The following is a 16,845-nucleotide window of genomic DNA, read 5'->3' as shown; positions in this document are numbered from 1 at the left end:
ACGTGGGGAAAATGCAACGATAGACGTGTTAGAGATGAACATCGCCTGGATCGTTGGGGAGACCAGGCGGGGCGGGGCGGGGGGGGGGGGGGGGGGGGGGGGGGGGCTGTGAGATGAAGGCGAATCTGCAGCAAGACTGAAGGAGGAAAGGAAGTTGGAGTTGTCCTTAACATTCAATTTAGTTTTAATATTCTTCTCCCCCTTAGTATGATCTGTGTTATTATATATTTTATGATTATTTTAATGTTTTGTGATTTATGTAGCCTTTTTTTAATGAATTGGTATTTTAAATTATTTTAATTAATCACTCCACCACAAAAACCATCAGGACACATGTCCCATAATGCATTGTTTTGTAGTCTGTAGGGCAGCTTTCAGTCAGTTCAGTTTCCAGCTGTGTCCGGGTAGGTTTGCCCCTTTTGCTCCCACCCCTTTCTCGCGATATTTTTGTGATGATTGACAGTTAATATTGGAGCAAAAACAAAAATATATGTCTCACACCAGGTGATCTGTGCAGCGTTGAGTCCACCTGGGTGATCTCAAACACACTTATTGTCCGTCTTGGCTGCACCTATTTGGTGTCACAAAGATAAATTTCCATCAGTTTTCTTAACTATTTGTACTGTCGTGACAGCGATGGTGCTGTCAGTTTACCTTCATGTTGCATCTTCAAAAGTGCAGAATAAAATGTGACACTGAATTTGAAACAGCTCATTGTAATTTCTGCATCTATTATTAAAGTATTTATTAGTAATACAGTGGAAATTAGTAGATTTGGTTAGAATGTTGATTTACGGTATGCGCCCCTAAATTTTCTGGTTGCGCCCCTAAAATTTTCAGTTGGGGGCCACTGTGCTCCTACTGAAAAAAGTTAGTCTGGAGCCCTGATGTGTGCTCAGCAAGGCAGTTTTGTGTTTGAGCGCCCCCAAGTTGTGTTTTACTGTAACTTCAAAAGCTCCAGACACGTGTGCAAAAGCGCCATTCTCATTGGTCGAATAGATTTCGACGCGGCGCGTCAAACCAAAGAAATGAACCCGAGGCGTTTTTTAAAGAGTGACGCTTTGACGCGTGGCGTTTTTCGCGTCGGTGTGCACACTCACATTGGTGCCCTTTGTTTAGTCACGAGGCGTTAAACGTTGGCGAAATTCGTCCCGGTGTGTACAGGCCTTTAGACCCTTGTGCCATCTTGGGGGGTCCAGATGACCCCACTCCCAATGTGCAGAAGGGGTATTTTTACATTTGAACGACCACTCCAGGTCCAAACTCCCTTTTTGTAACGTGTTCTGAGGAAAATGTGTTTTTCCTGTGAAATAATCTCCTCCAGACATTTCCGTCTCAGTCTTTCTGGGGTTTAGTGAATCTGAAGTCAGAGCAAACTTTACATTTTAAATCTATTCTTTTAGTCAAATCTTTATGCAAATGCCGCAGGCTGAACCAGTTTCCACCTGTGAGTCAGAAAATGTCCAACTTTAGTCAGACAGAACAATAAACCAACAGTTTTCCTGCTTCCTCCTCTTCCTCATTCTCTTCATCCTCCTGGGGTCTCTGGGGTTCTTGGGGTTCTCCTGTAAAGCTGTTTCCCTCATTTTAAATAAAGTTTGGGGAAAAACGCGTTCCTGTTTGCTCACTTAGACCCCCCAGTCTGGTTCTGCTGCTGACCTTTCCCTCCCGGTAATCCCGGAGGATTGTTCTGTAATCTGTCAGAATCCGAACCGGAATCAAACTTCCGGACAGGCTGGACTTCACTGATCTGTTCGGATTCTCCATTCCTGGTTCTGACTCTCCTCCGTGTTTGTGTGCGTCTATGCATGGAAAGACGCGCATGCGCGCGTTTGTGTGTGCGCGTTCGTGGACGTCTCCGCGTGCGCTCGTCCTCTTCCTCGCTCCCAAACTGCCGCGAAGCAACCCTGCAGGACAGATGACGCGCGCGCGCACTCCCAGGTGAGCGCGTGTTTCCGGCAGAGGACTGAACATGCACGCGCGCCTCCAGGTAAAATAGGGGCGGGTGCGCGCTGGCGCGTGTGGCCCGTTTCCGTGGAAGAGCTGCTGCCGACGAGGAACACCCTCCGAGGGGGAGGAGGGGGAGAGGAGCGATGAAGGCGCTCAGAACCCTGGAGAGGAGCGCGCGGCCGCGACGGACGGTGAGTCTCCCGCGTGCGGGTTTGGACTGATGGGAATTTATTATGAAAGCTGAACGTTTCCATGAAGGAGACACGAACGGATAAAAAGAAATCAAATGTACTAAACTTTATTAGCAGCAGAGTTTAGAGACAAAAGGAGACAAACAAACGAAACGTGGATTCAAGCTTCACTCTAGTCTAGAATTGAAGATTTAAAGTCAATGCTGAAGAAGACGAACCAGAAGATAAAGAACCGGTTCCAGTAGAACCCACGTTCCCCTGCACTCCTCTGTGTTTCTGGACCTGGTTCTCATGGACCAGAACCTCCTTGTCCACCACAGACCTCCAGCAGAGAACTTTCTTTGATTATTTCCTGTGTCACATTACAGAGTATTGTTCTTACAGTAATCCATTACTTTGGTCTGTTCCCAGACTGGCAGCATAGTGGGTTCTGGTGGATTCTCAGACCACAGTCCTCATGTTTGCTTTCAAATGCTCCACCACGTACAGTCTGGGGTCCCGGTGGTCCATCAGGAGACCGCTGCTGCTTCCTCCTCTCTTAGAGCATCCATGCAGACTCAGCTCCGTCCTCATGCGGTCAGAGCCACTGAAGAGTCCATGGCTTCTTCTATTCCATCATGCAGTGACGTTCTAGATTCTGTTGATCCATTAAAAGCCGCTCACCAGAAGAGGCAGGAGCCAAGCTCAGTGAAATTACGCAGGATGTTCGGCGTTTGTGCCGTAGACCAGAGCACTCATGGAAACAGGAGCATCTGCAGGTCTGGCATGAAACTGAGAGACAGTTGGAGGAAACACCAAGAGACCGTGAAGCAGGAAGAACAAAGTGTTTATCCAGCGTGGCCCACGTTCTTTATGAAACTGCTGGTTCTGTTTGTAGATGACAAATGAAATGTGTGAACGTTGTTATTCTTTTTAACAGCAGGGTAGCTGCTATTAGGGCAAACATGTCCTCATCCTCTTCCTCCTTATAATCTGCTGTGGTGCAGGACTCTGGTGGTTTATCCAGTTTAAGTCGTGTCAGGGTCTGAACTGACTGGGATTGTTAATAAATGAAAAGCACCATCTTCTCCCTTGGATCCAGTCCCACCTGGCTCTTTTAAACAGGTTCACAGAGATCATCAATAGCAGCCTGTCATCAAGTCTTGTCCTGACCTTCTGCCAAAAAGCTGTTGTTGAACCTCTACTTAGAAACCAGGTCTGGATCCAACATGCTTTGCCAACTATCGACCAATTTCAAAGCTGCCGTTAGTGTCTAACATTCTGGAAAAGTGTGTAATGGCACAGCTGCAAGCTTTTTGGATGAAAGTGGGATTTTAGACACTTTTCAGTCAGGCTACAGGACATTTCATAGCACAGAGTCTGCTCTTTAGAAAGTTTTAATGATCTTTATTTAACCACAGACTCTGGTAATTCTGCTATTTTAGTACTTTTAGACCTGACTGCTTTGGACACAGTGGATCATACAGCTCTTTTAAACCACCTTGAAGATTGTGTGGGTGTTGGGGGGGGGGGGGGGGGGGGCGCACTCAACTGGCTTAAATCTGACCAGTCAGGACGGTCCCTTACGGTTAGGATGGGGGGCTCCACCTCGTCCTCTGCTCCGCTACATTCTGAGGTTCCCAAGGGTTCAATTTTAGGACCTGTGCTCTTCTTTATACCTTCTTCCTTTAGATGAAAGTTTTATGAAACATGGCTTATCATATCATTTTTATGCAGATGACTTCCAACTGTACATGCCCATTGTTCAAAATAATGGAAGCCCTTACTTAACTGTCTGGGGGACGTCAGAACTGAATGAGGAAAAACTGAGGTCATGATGTTTGGACCCGGGGTCAGTCTTGACTTGGAGCCCATTCAGCATCACGTGAGGCCCATAGAAACTGTTTGTTTGTCAGAAACTTCAGTCCAGTGCATCAAATGAAAGCTTTTATTCTAAAAAAAAGAGAATGATTGTTTCTGAAAAACCATAAATAAATAAATTCAGGTTCAAATCTTTAATGCATGTGAGCTAAGCTCCTCCCACACCGTCACTGAGCTTTCACCTGTCTGCTACAGGACAGAGCAGGTGAATGTGGAGCTGCATACCTGTGAAGGTGAATTCCTTTGAAGCTTAGAATTTTATTTTTGATGTTTGCTTTTGGTTTTTGGTGTTAAACGCCCTAAACCAGGCTAAATATCAAAGTTTCCACATTTCCTGGATAAACCAATCCAGATCAAAGATCTTTTCTTTGTTGGGATTATCCCAGTTTCATTTGGCTCAGGTTCATTTAGACTGAATTAGGTTTGTGGGACGTTTGTCTGAACCAAGATATAAGCTAAAGAATGTTTAACTAGTAAATATTGAAAGTGGGTGAAGTTTAAGCCCCGCCCACCTCCTCCGCCTCACAAACCTGCGTCACACACCTGCCTCACACACCTGCCTCACAAATCTGCCTCACAAACCTGCCTCACACACCTGCCTCACACACCTGCGTCACACGCCTGCGTCACACACCTGCCTCACACACCTGCGTCACAACCCTGCGTCACAAACCTGCCTCACACGCCTGCGTCACACGCCTGCGTCACACACCTGCCTCACACGCCTGCGTCACACGCCTGCGTCACACACCTGCCTCACACACCTGCGTCACAACCCTGCGTCACAAACCTGCCTCACACACCTGCCTCACAAATCTGCCTCACAAACCTGCCTCACACGCCTGCGTCACACGCCTGCGTCACACACCTGCCTCACACACCTGCGTCACAACCCTGCGTCACAAACCTGCCTCACACACCTGCCTCACAAATCTGCCTCACAAACCTGCCTCACACGCCTGCGTCACACGCCTGCGTCACACACCTGCCTCACACACCTGCGTCACAACCCTGCGTCACAAACCTGCCTCACACACCTGCCTCACAAATCTGCCTCACAAACCTGCCTCACACGCCTGCGTCACACACCTGCCTCACACACCTGCGTCCAGGGCTCCAGACTGCGACCATTTGGTCGCATTTTGAGACCAACATTTGAGAGTGTGCGACTAAATTTTACATCCAGTCGCACATGTGCGACCAGTAAATTTGCCTCCCCCACCCTTCGTATTTTTTATACATTTAACGTGGAAGGGGCACGTCAATGATCAATGAAATAATCAATGAGACGTGAGCGCACACGCACGCAAACACACACACAAACTAGCACACATACTCATGAGACGAGAGCAAACACTCGCGTAAGTGGCTAAAATGCGTGTAGGGGGAGGGGCCTAGAGATAATCGAGCGCGTAAACATTTGTGGGATGGAAATGGAGACAAATATCATCACAACCTGATATGTGTGTGCGTCTGAGCTATGAGCAAGCCAACCATTGATTCATTCTTCCGACCTGCGGCTAGTGTACCAGTGCCAGAGTGTACAGCAGGGGTCTCAAACTCGCGGCCCGCGGGCTATTTGTGGCCCCCACCTTGAAATGAAACTTTAATTTTAATGCATCCTGCCAGTTTGTATGAATGACACTTTTTCATTGTCGTGTGCGGAGCTGACAAACCAACCAATCACAGTGGAGTATATGACTGTTGGGGGCGTGACAATGACCGGGCTTGAAAGCAGGAAACCTGACCGCCCCCTCCCCAGACCACATGAAGGAGTTCCTTACTTTCCTTTAGAACGTATCTATTCGCTCGTAATTTTCTAAATGCATGCAGTCCGTGCTGAACTTTTCTCTGGGTCACACAGACCCGGAGGTTACGGGGGTTACGGTTAAGCGCGCGGCGTCGCATCCCCCCAACCAAACGGTTTATGCACGGCCGTTACGGCAGCACACCGCTCCCGCGGGAGTCGGGTCAGCTGAGGAGAATAAATGTCCCACACCTACATGCGTGACAGCTAACGGGGCTTGAACTTTAAACACGTGTGAGCAACAACACGGTTTAGTAGACCAGGCCAGGGGGGTTGATGGCGAATCTGCAGCGACACTAAAGTAGAACAGGAAGTTGGAGTTGTCCTTAACATTCAATTTAGTTTTAATATTCCTCTCCCCCTTAGTATGATCTGTGTTATTATATATTTTATACTTATTTGAATGTTTTGTAATGGATGTAGCCTACTTTTTAATCAATTGGTATTTTCAATTATTTCAATTTCTCACTCCACTACAAAACCCATCAGGACACATGTCCCATAATGCATTGTTTTGTAGTCATATGGCAGCTTTCAGTCAGTTCAGTACTAAATTTCCAGCTGAGTTCGGTAGGTTGGGGCCTTGCTGCTCCGCCCCTTTCTCCTGATATTTTTGTGATGATTGACAGGTGATGTTGGAGCAAAAACAAAAATATACGTCACACACCAGGTGATCTGAACAGCGTTGCGTCCACCTGGGTGATCTCAAACACGCTTATTGTGAGTCTTGGCTGCACTTATTTGGTGTCACCAACATAAATTTCCATCAGTTTTTGAGCCTCTCTCTGATCTCAGGTATCTGTATCGATTGTTCTGATATCCAGTGAACATCGCCCGTTCTTTTACAGTTTACCTTCTGCTGTCAGTTTACCTGGTTGTTGCATCTTCAAAAGTGCAGATTAAAATGTGACACTGAATTTGAAACAGCACATTGTAATTTTTCTGTAATCTTTAATTAAAGTATTTATTAGTAATACAGTGGAAATTAGTAGATTTGGTTAGAATGTTGATTTACGGTATGCACCCCTAAATTTTCTGGTTGTGCCCCTAAAACTTTCAGTTGGGGGCCACTGTGCTCCTAGTGAAAAAAGTTAGTCTGGAGCCCTGTCTGCATCACACACCTGTCTCACACACCTGTCTGCCGGTTCCTGTTGTGGCAGTTTTTGCACGGTGCCGCTCACATTCCTCAGTGACACTTCTGTCAATCACAGGTGTCATTTCTCAGGTCGACCATGAGAAGCAAAGATTCTTCTCACAGTCAGACGACGACATCACAGAAACATCGCTGTCTGACTGACAACAACACCGCAGGAGAATTCCACTTTTCCTTTTCAAAACACAACAATGACTCTCACACAGACACACAAACGGGCATTTTCGTTTTTACGTTTTAATACAACAAAACCACAAAAACACTTTCGCTCACAGAAACACAAAAGGAGCACAGACTGCAGATGTTAACCAAGACACAACAATAAGACTCATAACAGAGTGCACTAAACGACAAACACACACTACCACATGACAAAAACAGGACACAAAACCACAATAATAAGAGACATATGGATCAAGGCCACAAAGGTCGCAACCAAAGAACCTCTGAGACTGTGGCAGATGGAGTGGTGGGGTTCCTCAGGGCTCCTGTCTGCTCCCTCTGCTCTTTACAGAAACATGTCATTCTGATTCTCTGTTTTGTCAGGAAATGTCTGAGTCTGATGATCTTCACACTCACATCAGATCAGAGGTCATCTGTGAGGGGGCTGAAGGTCACGGGGTCATGGAGGCGGAGCCATGTAGTGCAGAGTGTGTGACGGACAGTCAGACGTTTGTCTCTGTTTCTGCAGGGCTCATGAGCATGGCATTCAGCACCGTCGGCGCCACCGCCACACCCACAAACCAGTGCCTGCACAACAGCGACACGGTCAAGTACTACGTCTACACCTGCACCTACATGGTGGTGTTCCCCGTGGCGTTCCTCTGCAACATCGGAGCGCTGGTGGTCTTCCTGAGGCAGAGAAACAACAGGTCTGAGTTTGGGTTCCTGGTTGTGGGTTCCTGTCTGTTCTGGTCTTGTAACATTCCGCCTCCAAACCAGCACACAGACAGCTGGACAGAAGGTCAGATGATTGACAGGTGAAGGTGGAGTCCCTGCTCCTGAGCTCCTGGAGGAGTCTGAGGACTGCTGTTCCTGCTCCTCCTAGAGCTTCACCTCCTGGTGTCATTCTGCTGGTCTTCTGCCAGGATATTTTGGTCAGCACTAACTGGAACATAAACATTTGGAGGAGAGGCGGAGCCTGAAGGGAGGCGTGGTTCTCTCAGTGAGGAGCTCTGGATCGTGGTCCTCGCCACGTCTCTGGCAGAAGATCAGACATTTGTTTATCTCCATGAGCTTCATTTGTTTATCGGGCAGCAGATCATCCTGCAAACACGTGCAGGCCGGAGCCGGCAGAAGCACCGCCGACACAAACACAATGACTGTCTTGTTTGGATGTGATGAAGGCCGGCGTGTTTGGAGAACGAGTCACGCCGCCATCAACATACCCAAATATATTTACATAAACGTCTGCTTCCCAACAGCTTTTGACGTCTGCTCTGGTTCTGACAACCGCATGAATGCATGGAGGGGCATCCACAGTCCAGAATTACAGGCTTTCAGAACCCCACATGGCTTCTGGTTCTGGGTCAGAACCTGGTTCTGCACAGCCTCGTCATTGATGTGTCCACTTTAAGCCTCTGTCACATGACCTGTACAGGTGGTGATGATGTCATACGGCGTCTTTACGCCACGCTCTAGTCGTTAGTAAGGTGTGAGTTCTGGCACAAATGCTACATGGGGGGAGGGGTGGGGGGCATGTGATCCATAAGTACCTGTAGGACCTCCAGACAAACCACACTCTGATTGGCAGGTTTCCTCATGGTGGGTAGAAAAAAGACAGAACCTGCAGACAGTCCGTTCCACTGTGAGGACGGCTGGGACGGAGGCCTCAGGGAGGGAGGGGTCTTCTTCAGATGTCTTTTGACAAAGAAGCTATTTAAAGATTTCTCTGTAAAGCCTTTGTGTCTCCATTGTTTCTGGCCCGTCTGGGTGTTTGTGGTTCAGTTCCTGGTCTCCGGTTCACAGCCAATCATCCAGGTGAAAGTCAGAGCGGCGCATACCAGAGTGTGTCATCAGAGGAGCACCCGCTCTAGAGGTGTTGGTCCGGATCCACTGCTGTGTGAAAAAACCTGCACCTCTGATCAGGAGGTTTGGATGTTGGGGGGTCCTTAGACCAGACACTGACCCCACGTTGGTCCTGGTGGTTATAGGATGGCGCCGTCGGTGTGTGAATGTGTGTGTGGCTGACTGAGACCGGGACTGTAAGCCAGTCGGGCCCTCGTGGAGCGTCGAACAGGTAAACGCCATTTACCAAAACTGTGAGGACCCCAAACGGGAGCGATGAGACGATGGAAGAGGTTTCTTCAGAACTCAAAAGACCAAACTTGAACCCAGTTGACCCACGTGACCCAAACATGACCCAAACCAGGAAACAGCAACTGTTGCAGTTCTTTAAAAAAACAAACCCTGAAGGCAGACGGAAGCATTTCTGCATCGACCTCCATGTGACAAAGTCTGATTAGATAAAAACAGATTTATATTCAAGTTATCACAGTGTTTATATTCTCCATTCATGGACTCCATGTGCGTACGTGTTGGGTATTTGTGTGTGTGTGTGTGTGTGGGGGGGGGGGGGGTCATACTCAGCTGATTTGGGCTCCAACAGAATGTGTTTTGTGATGGACTGACGGTCAATCAGCCATTTTTAGTTCATTGTTGAGGTGGGCGGAGCAAACCCCCAACCTGAGGTCCTGAGGTCAGTGACCTCTGATGGTTCAGGGACTCTTCAGTGCTCCGCCGCAGGTCCTGACGTACCACACAAGAACCCTTCCTCAATGCTTCCCGTTTAAGACAAACAGTGTGCCCAAATGTTGCTTCAATATTTTTTTCAAGTAGCAACAAAAATTAATCCTGTGGCTTCAAAATGAGACTTTTATCAATTCAATTTAATTTCTATTTTTTTATTTCGTTTCAATGGGCTTCATACGGTAATTGTATAAGAACATGAAATCAGTTATAGAATTCAACAGAGAAATTCTAAACTAATCTAGACAAACATCTCTGACCCTCCTTCTCAGTAAGGAAAAACTCCTAAAAAATGTAGAAACCTCAGGGGTGCCCACATGAAGGAGGGATCCTCCCCCAGGACGGACAGGCGATTTACCAGAACTCTTAGAGAAGAATTAACTTATCTAAATCTACAACTACATATATAAAAGTCCAGCAGACGAGCTTCATCCAGATGGAGTTGGGGGGTCATTTTGGTAACTGGTACATTTATACCTGAGTCCTCCTCAGTCACCTGGTGGGCCGTCCTCATGCTAGCGATACCTGCAGTAATCGTTTACCTGCAGTAATCGTTTACCTGCAGTAATCGTTTACCTGCAGTAATCGTTTACCTGCAGTAATGGTTTACCTGCAGCTGAGATCCACAAGATTCTTTTGACAAACATAGTTTTACAGCACAAGAGGACAAACTAAACCTGCATGCAAACCTGCAGCCCCGCCCATAAATGCCATCTGCGTCAATCATCTCATCAGGCATGAAGAACATATTTGATATTTTTATAGACAATAAAAGCATCTGTTGCCAATTTTAGAACCAGAAAGTTCAGTCAGGCTGGTTTGGTTTGGTCCCAGAACTGCTGCTAAAACTGCTGTCATTAACAGGCTGGAACAAATGCAGCTCTGTTTGGACTGAACAGAACCGGGTCATCTGCATACATGGGTCCATCTTTCTGTTTGGACTTAACAGAACCGGGTCATCTGCATACATGGGTCCATCTTTCTGTTTGGACTGAACAGAACCGGGTCATCTGCATACATGGTCCCATCTTTCTGTTTGGACTGAACAGAACCGGGTCATCTGCATACATGGGTCCATCTTTCTGTTTGGACTTAACAGAACCGGGTCATCTGCATACATGGTCCCATCTTTCTGTTTGGACTGAACAGAACCGGGTCATCTGCATACATGGGTCCATCTTTCTGTTTGGACTTAACAGAACCGGGTCATCTGCATACATGGGTCCATCTTTCTGTTTGGACTGAACAGAACCAGGTCATCTGCATACATGAGTCCATCTTTCTGTTTGGACTGAACAGAACCGGGTGATCTGCATACATGGGTCCATCTTTCTGTTTGGACTTAACAGAACCGGGTCATCTGCATACATGGGTCCATCTTTCTGTTTGGACTGAACAGAACCGGGTCATCTGCATACATGGGTCCATCTTTTTGTTTGGACTACTGTGTTTACCTCTGGATATGGAACCAGACAGGTTACTAAGACTGTAAATATAAAATATACATTTGAACCGTTCTATCAGAGTTTGGACCCTTTGGGACAGAAATATTGGAACTCGGAAGACTCTAATCATTAAAGAAACCGTCATAGCCGTATTTGCTTTCATCATCGTAAAATTAAGTTTTTTTGCTTTCATTTCCTTTTAGATGAACACTGGATTCAGCGTTTGTGCTTAGCATTAGCATCCCAGATGCTAACAACCTTGCTTTGATCTTCCGGCTTTCTCTTTGATGTTTCTTTGATGCCGTCCTTCAGATCTGTAGATCATCTTCTGACTCCAGCGGTCCTGATAGCATGAGGCGGGCAGAGACGGCTGCTGCCAGACCTCCATCATAGATGTGGAGAAACTTTCTGTTGTGAATCCAGCTTTGGTCGGAGGTGATGAGGAAACGTTTAGCTCTTTCATATCTGAGCTGCATCCATGTAAACACGGATGACTCTGCTGTCAAAGGGTGGAGTCCACAAGAGTCAGTGTTGTTTGACTCACCACCATCATCATCATCATCATCATCATCAGAAAGAACCTGTTTCCATTAAAAGAACCTGGACCTCAGATACACTTTAGATTTGGGTCAGATCTGACACCCCCACCTCCACCCCCACCTTTAAAGCCTTAAAACTGGCCGTCCAATCCTGAACCTTCAAATCCACCACCGTGCTTATCTTTCTCCTGCTTGTTTATCTGGACCAGGTGAGTCCAGGTTCTGATGTTCTGGTCCAGGTGGGTGGGGCAAAAGCAGGCAGGTGGTTGGACCTTCAGGGTTCGGGCTCCTGCAGGAACACTAGTGTTCTTAGAATCCAACTGTTCCTCTGGACGTTCCTGGGTTGCTTCCAGCGGTTCCTGCAGGAGAGTTTCCCACCGTTCTCTGGTTGCTCTCTGGTCCGGCGTGCAGCTGATGCTCTTCAGAAGGTCTTTTCCTGCTCTAGAGCGGATATCTTTAGCCCTCAGACTGAAGTGTTTTCCACCGGCGGCCCTCATGCTCGTCGGTCCAGCAGTTGGTCATTCCGCTCTGCTCGTCCACATCCATCACGGTGGGACTCAGGTCTAAGATTAGCCTGTTGCTGGGGGGCTTTCGTGATCATTGTGACCTGCAGAGGTTCAGTGGTTTAGGACTCCTCTGTCTGTGTTGGACCTCCACAGAACCCCTGCTTGGTCGCTCTTATTGTTCTGCAGAGTTCTGCTCTGTGTTGTCAACAGCAGATAAACTTTGTCCATCCCTGCAGAGCCTGATGGTCCAAACGTTGAAGCTCCGGTCGGTTCTGACCCTCTGCTCCGCCCACAGAACCTCCTCCTGCAGGGTGGTCATGATGAACCTGGCCATCTCAGACTGGAGCTTCTCGCTGACCCTCCCGCTGCGACTGACGTACTACTTCCACGACAAACACTGGATCTTCCCGGACTGGCTGTGCCGCCTGTGCACCTTTGGCTTCTACGTGAACCTGTACAGCAGGTGAGGACCTCGCTCTTCTGATGCTCAGAGTCCAGACGGAAGTCCTTCAGTGCCTCTGTCCTTCCTCCTCAGCATCCTCCTCCTCACCCTCCTGAGCCTGCTGCGTTGGGTTGCTGTGTCCTGGCCGTTGAAACACCGCTCTAAGGTCAAACCCAAGCAGGTTTCCCTCGTCTGCCTCGCCATCTGGCTGTTTGTGGGCCTGACCTCCATACCCTTCCTGTCTGAAGGAGTGGTTGAAAGGTGAGACCACCGTCCTAAAAACACTGTTTCTGACCTCAGAGTTTCTGTCCCAGGGTCTGGTTCAAAGCTTCTCACCCCGGTACTTTAGACCAACTGCCCTACCTGGACACAGGTGAACCCTGGACCTCCAGGTCCTGACAATAAACAGCCGGTTTGGAGAGGAAACCCAATACCCAAAGAAAGGTGGTGGATCTGGAGAATGCCTGAAGAACCTCCTGCAGCTCCTTTACCCAGCATGCATTTCTTCATGGTTCCTGCTTCACACAGTGGAAGATCAGAGCTTTCAGTGGATTTAAGGGAGAAGATTGTAGACCAGCACCAGACTGGAATGACCTACAAAACCGTTATCAAGAACCTGGAGGTTACCATGACAACTGCTGGTGCAACAGGAGCATCAGTCCACATGTAGGGGTCATGAATCGGTCCCCTGTTTCCCCCTCTGGCCATCAGCGGGAACTATCTCCAGTGTACTACAACTTCCTGGTTCTCCACACTCCACTTCCCATCAGCCCCTGCTGTCACTCCCAGCAGCCTCACAACTGTATTTAGACTCTGCTCAGTGTGAGATCAGAGAAATGAGCAAGTGTTGTTCATGTCTCTGACCCACAACTCTGAGTATCCTTCCTCCATCTCCCTGATCCTGGACTCTCCCCGTCTCTGACCCCATCTCTGACCGCCGTCTCTGACCGCCGTCTCTGACCGCCGTCTCTGACCCCCGTCTCTGACCCCCGTCTGCCAGCCGCCCGCCTCTCCACGTGTCCTCAGTGAAGGACGGCACATGGATCCTCCTGACTGTTTCAGTGGGTCTGGGACTCCAAACCAGTTCAGACCTGGTGGGGTTTCCATGATCATGAGAACAGAAATGGGTCTGAAACAAGACGGCAGGAGTTAGTTGATGACCTCACAGCAGCTGGAACCACAGTCACTAAGAAACCATTGGTGAGACTTTACGTTGCAATGGTTCAACATCCAGCAGAACTCCAAAGTTCTCTTGGTTAAGGAGATCCATGAACAGTCTGAACTCCTTCATGATTCAGAGAGGCTGGGAGAAGGTTCTGTGGTCGGATCAGACCCTCATGGAGAACTTTAGCATCAACTCAACCCGTCTGGAGGAAGAGAAATGCTGCAGATGGCCTAAAGAACACCATCCCCACTGTCAGGCATGGAGGTGGAAGCATTATGGTTTGGGGTGTAGTTCTGATCAGGGCTACTTCACTGAGTGGATGGGTGGAGCCACGGTCTGTCAAATCCTGAGTTGGAACCTCCTTCCCTCCTCCAGGAGGGTCAGAATGGGTGGAGGGGTCTTCCAACAGGGTCATGACCTTAAACATTCAACCAAGACGACCAAAGAACGGCAGAAGAAGAAGCAGATCAGGGTCATGGAGACCCAGCTGGTCTCTGGACCTCCATCCCGTAGAAAACCTCTGGAGAGCTGAAGCTCAATGTTACCAAGTCACAGCCTCCAAATCTGAATAATTTAGAGTCATTTGGAAAGAAGAAAACCAGAATTCCTTTATTTATTTCTTCCTCTGTACAGATGTTTATATTTACAAAAAATGTTTCCACAAACATGAAAGTTTTATTCCTCATTGATACTAAATCTCTGAACGTTCTTCAGGATTTCTCCAGTTCATCCAAAATGTTGCTTCTCCAGACTCACACAGACTCTGCTGCAGATTCTCTTCAGAACATTTCTCCAGCTTGCTGAGTCATCAGCAGCAGTTGAGGCTTTTATTTTGGCGGTGTCTCTCTGGTCCTGAGGCGCTGCAGATTCCTCTGAAGTAAAACCGGAGCTGCGACTGTGGAGGGACCGGTCTGAACTCTGCAGAGCTTATGGAGTGCTTCCAGAAACCCCCTGCAGCTCCACTGACCGGGTCAGAGCCTTTGGGACGGCAGAATCCTGACCGGGTCAGAGTCTTTGGGACGGCAGAACCCTTTACCGGGTCAGAGTCTGGAAACGGCAAAATCCTGACCGGGTCAGAGTCTGGAAACGGCAGAATCCTGACCGGGTCAGAGCCTTTGGGACGGCAGAATCCTGACCAGGTCAGAATCTGGAAACGGCAGAATCCTGACCGGGTCAGAGTCTTTGGGACTCCTCACAGGCTCTGAGAAGCACCAGCTGCTGCTCCTCTGCAGGCTCCTCCCGTGGTGGAGGCCATGAACCGTCTCCACTTCCATGGAAACTCCTCCGCCGGGTTTCTGCAGAACCGGAATGCTGAGCTGTTTTCTGCAGTTTAGAATTCTGCAGAAACACTTGGTGGGACCTTGAGGACCCAAAGGAAGGCGGAGACCTTCACTGACAGAACAGAGCTGGACGCTGCCTCCTCTGACCTCCCACCAGGCCTCCCTCAGCCGTCGATGACATCACGGCGCCGGGCTCTGGCGCTGCCTCACCACAGCCGTACGGTCTCTGTGGGTCAGGTGGAGCCATGGAGTTCAGGTCTTCCTAGGTTCTGGTGAGACGGTTCTCCTCAGGATCCTGGCAGATGTCAGACACTTGAGGAGGTTCTGTTCTCTTCTAACCGGGAACGCCGCTCAGACCGCAGCATGAACTCCTTCTGGGATCCAAACGTGAAGGGGGCGGGGCTCTGGTGGCTTTTGACTGAATGTTTTTTCTGGTGGTCAGGTGTTGTGACCTGCTGGTGAGGGGCGGAGCCTTAACCTGCTTCTTCCGTTTGTTTGCCCCTCCCCCTCAGAGGCGGGGTTCCTCGCTGCTTCGAGCCGTCAGACCACTCCTCCTGGTGCCGGATCAGCATCCTGAACTACATCGGTCTGGTCTTCGGCTTCCTGCTGCCCTTCATCACCATCCTCTTCTGCTACCTGAGGATCGTCTGCAAACTCAGGTCCCCCCCCACCTGCTCCGAGGGGGCCTCCATGTCTGCGGCCCACCACCGCTCCCGCAAGAAAAGCCAGCGCTCGGTGTACTTGGTCGCCATGGTGATGGTGACCTTCCTGATCTGCTTCCTGCCGTACCACCTGATCAGGACGCTGCACCTGCACTCCATGTGCGGCAACTGGAGCTGCGGCGTCCAGGTGCCGCTGCAGCGCGCCGTGTCCGTCACGCTCGCCATGGCGGCGTCCAACAGCGTGGTCAACCCGCTGCTGTATTACTACTCCACCAAATCGTTCAGGGACGACGCCCAAAAGGTCGGCTCCTCCCTCAGGTCCAACAGGTTGGGGTCCATCGTGGAATGGTCAACCAGGGACCGGTCCTTCCGGCGCAAGCAGAGTGAAGATCCAATCACAGTCTGACGCTGGCAGAGAGGAACTGCTCTCAGCTCCACCCACTGCAGGGAAGCACCGCCCCCTGCAGGCGGGGACCAGAGCGACAGCGGCACTCTGGGTTTTTGTTCAGAGGCTGAACTAGACTGATCTAAAGATCAGAACTTCTGATCCACAATGAAGGTTTTCTGTACAAACTTGATTGATTTCTAGTCTGGAGCTCTGCCAGAACTCTGATAAGACTCTACCAGAACTCTACCTAGACTCTGATAGAACTCTACCAGAACTCTGATAGAACTGTAAAGAACTCTGATAGAACTCTGCTCCTGAACGGGCCTTTTCTGTGCAGACGTTTGATTCCGATGAAGGTTTCTAGATTTGTTTGGTTGTTTTGACTGTCAAGTTGTGATGACTGTGGGGGCGGGGCTTACACCACATGAAGGTCTAGACCACTCCTCCAGCAGCCCGTTCTCAGGATGGACAGAGGAACCAGCTTTTCCTCGTCACCATATTTATTTTCAGAAAGTCACTGACTGACGTATCTGTTGTTTGTTTGTGTCAGTTTGTCCAGAAAAATAAACATGTAAACAAGAACAAACGTGCAGTAAACAGACGTTCTCTGTCCTCATGGCGGCGCTAAAGAGACAGAAACCAGGAAGACACACAGGGTGTGTCTGCGTGTTTGTGCGTTTGTTTGTTTGTGTGCATGTGTATGTTTGTG

At 48.9% G+C, this 16,845-nt stretch overlaps 1 protein-coding gene across 1 annotated transcript; it reads left to right on the top strand.

The window, feature by feature from the left end:
- The first annotated feature begins 2,000 nt into the window (after window positions 1-2,000).
- Window positions 2,001-16,800, top strand: LOC101171464 (cysteinyl leukotriene receptor 1). Its single transcript, XM_011493476.3, has 5 exons — window positions 2,001-2,141; window positions 7,653-7,833; window positions 12,495-12,662; window positions 12,735-12,902; window positions 15,599-16,800. The coding sequence occupies exons 2-5, from the start codon at window positions 7,658-7,660 to the stop codon at window positions 16,152-16,154; spliced, it is 1,068 nt and encodes a 355-aa protein (XP_011491778.1). The 5' UTR covers window positions 2,001-2,141; window positions 7,653-7,657; the 3' UTR covers window positions 16,155-16,800.
- Window positions 16,801-16,845: the final 45 nt, after the last annotated feature.

The sequence above is a fragment of the Oryzias latipes genome, chromosome 18 (genome assembly GCF_002234675.1).
Source record: "Oryzias latipes chromosome 18, ASM223467v1".
NCBI classification, from domain to species: Eukaryota; Metazoa; Chordata; class Actinopteri; order Beloniformes; family Adrianichthyidae; genus Oryzias; species Oryzias latipes.
The sequence above is the reverse complement of the archived record's forward strand: the minus strand, read 5'-3'. Positions and strand labels throughout refer to the sequence as shown.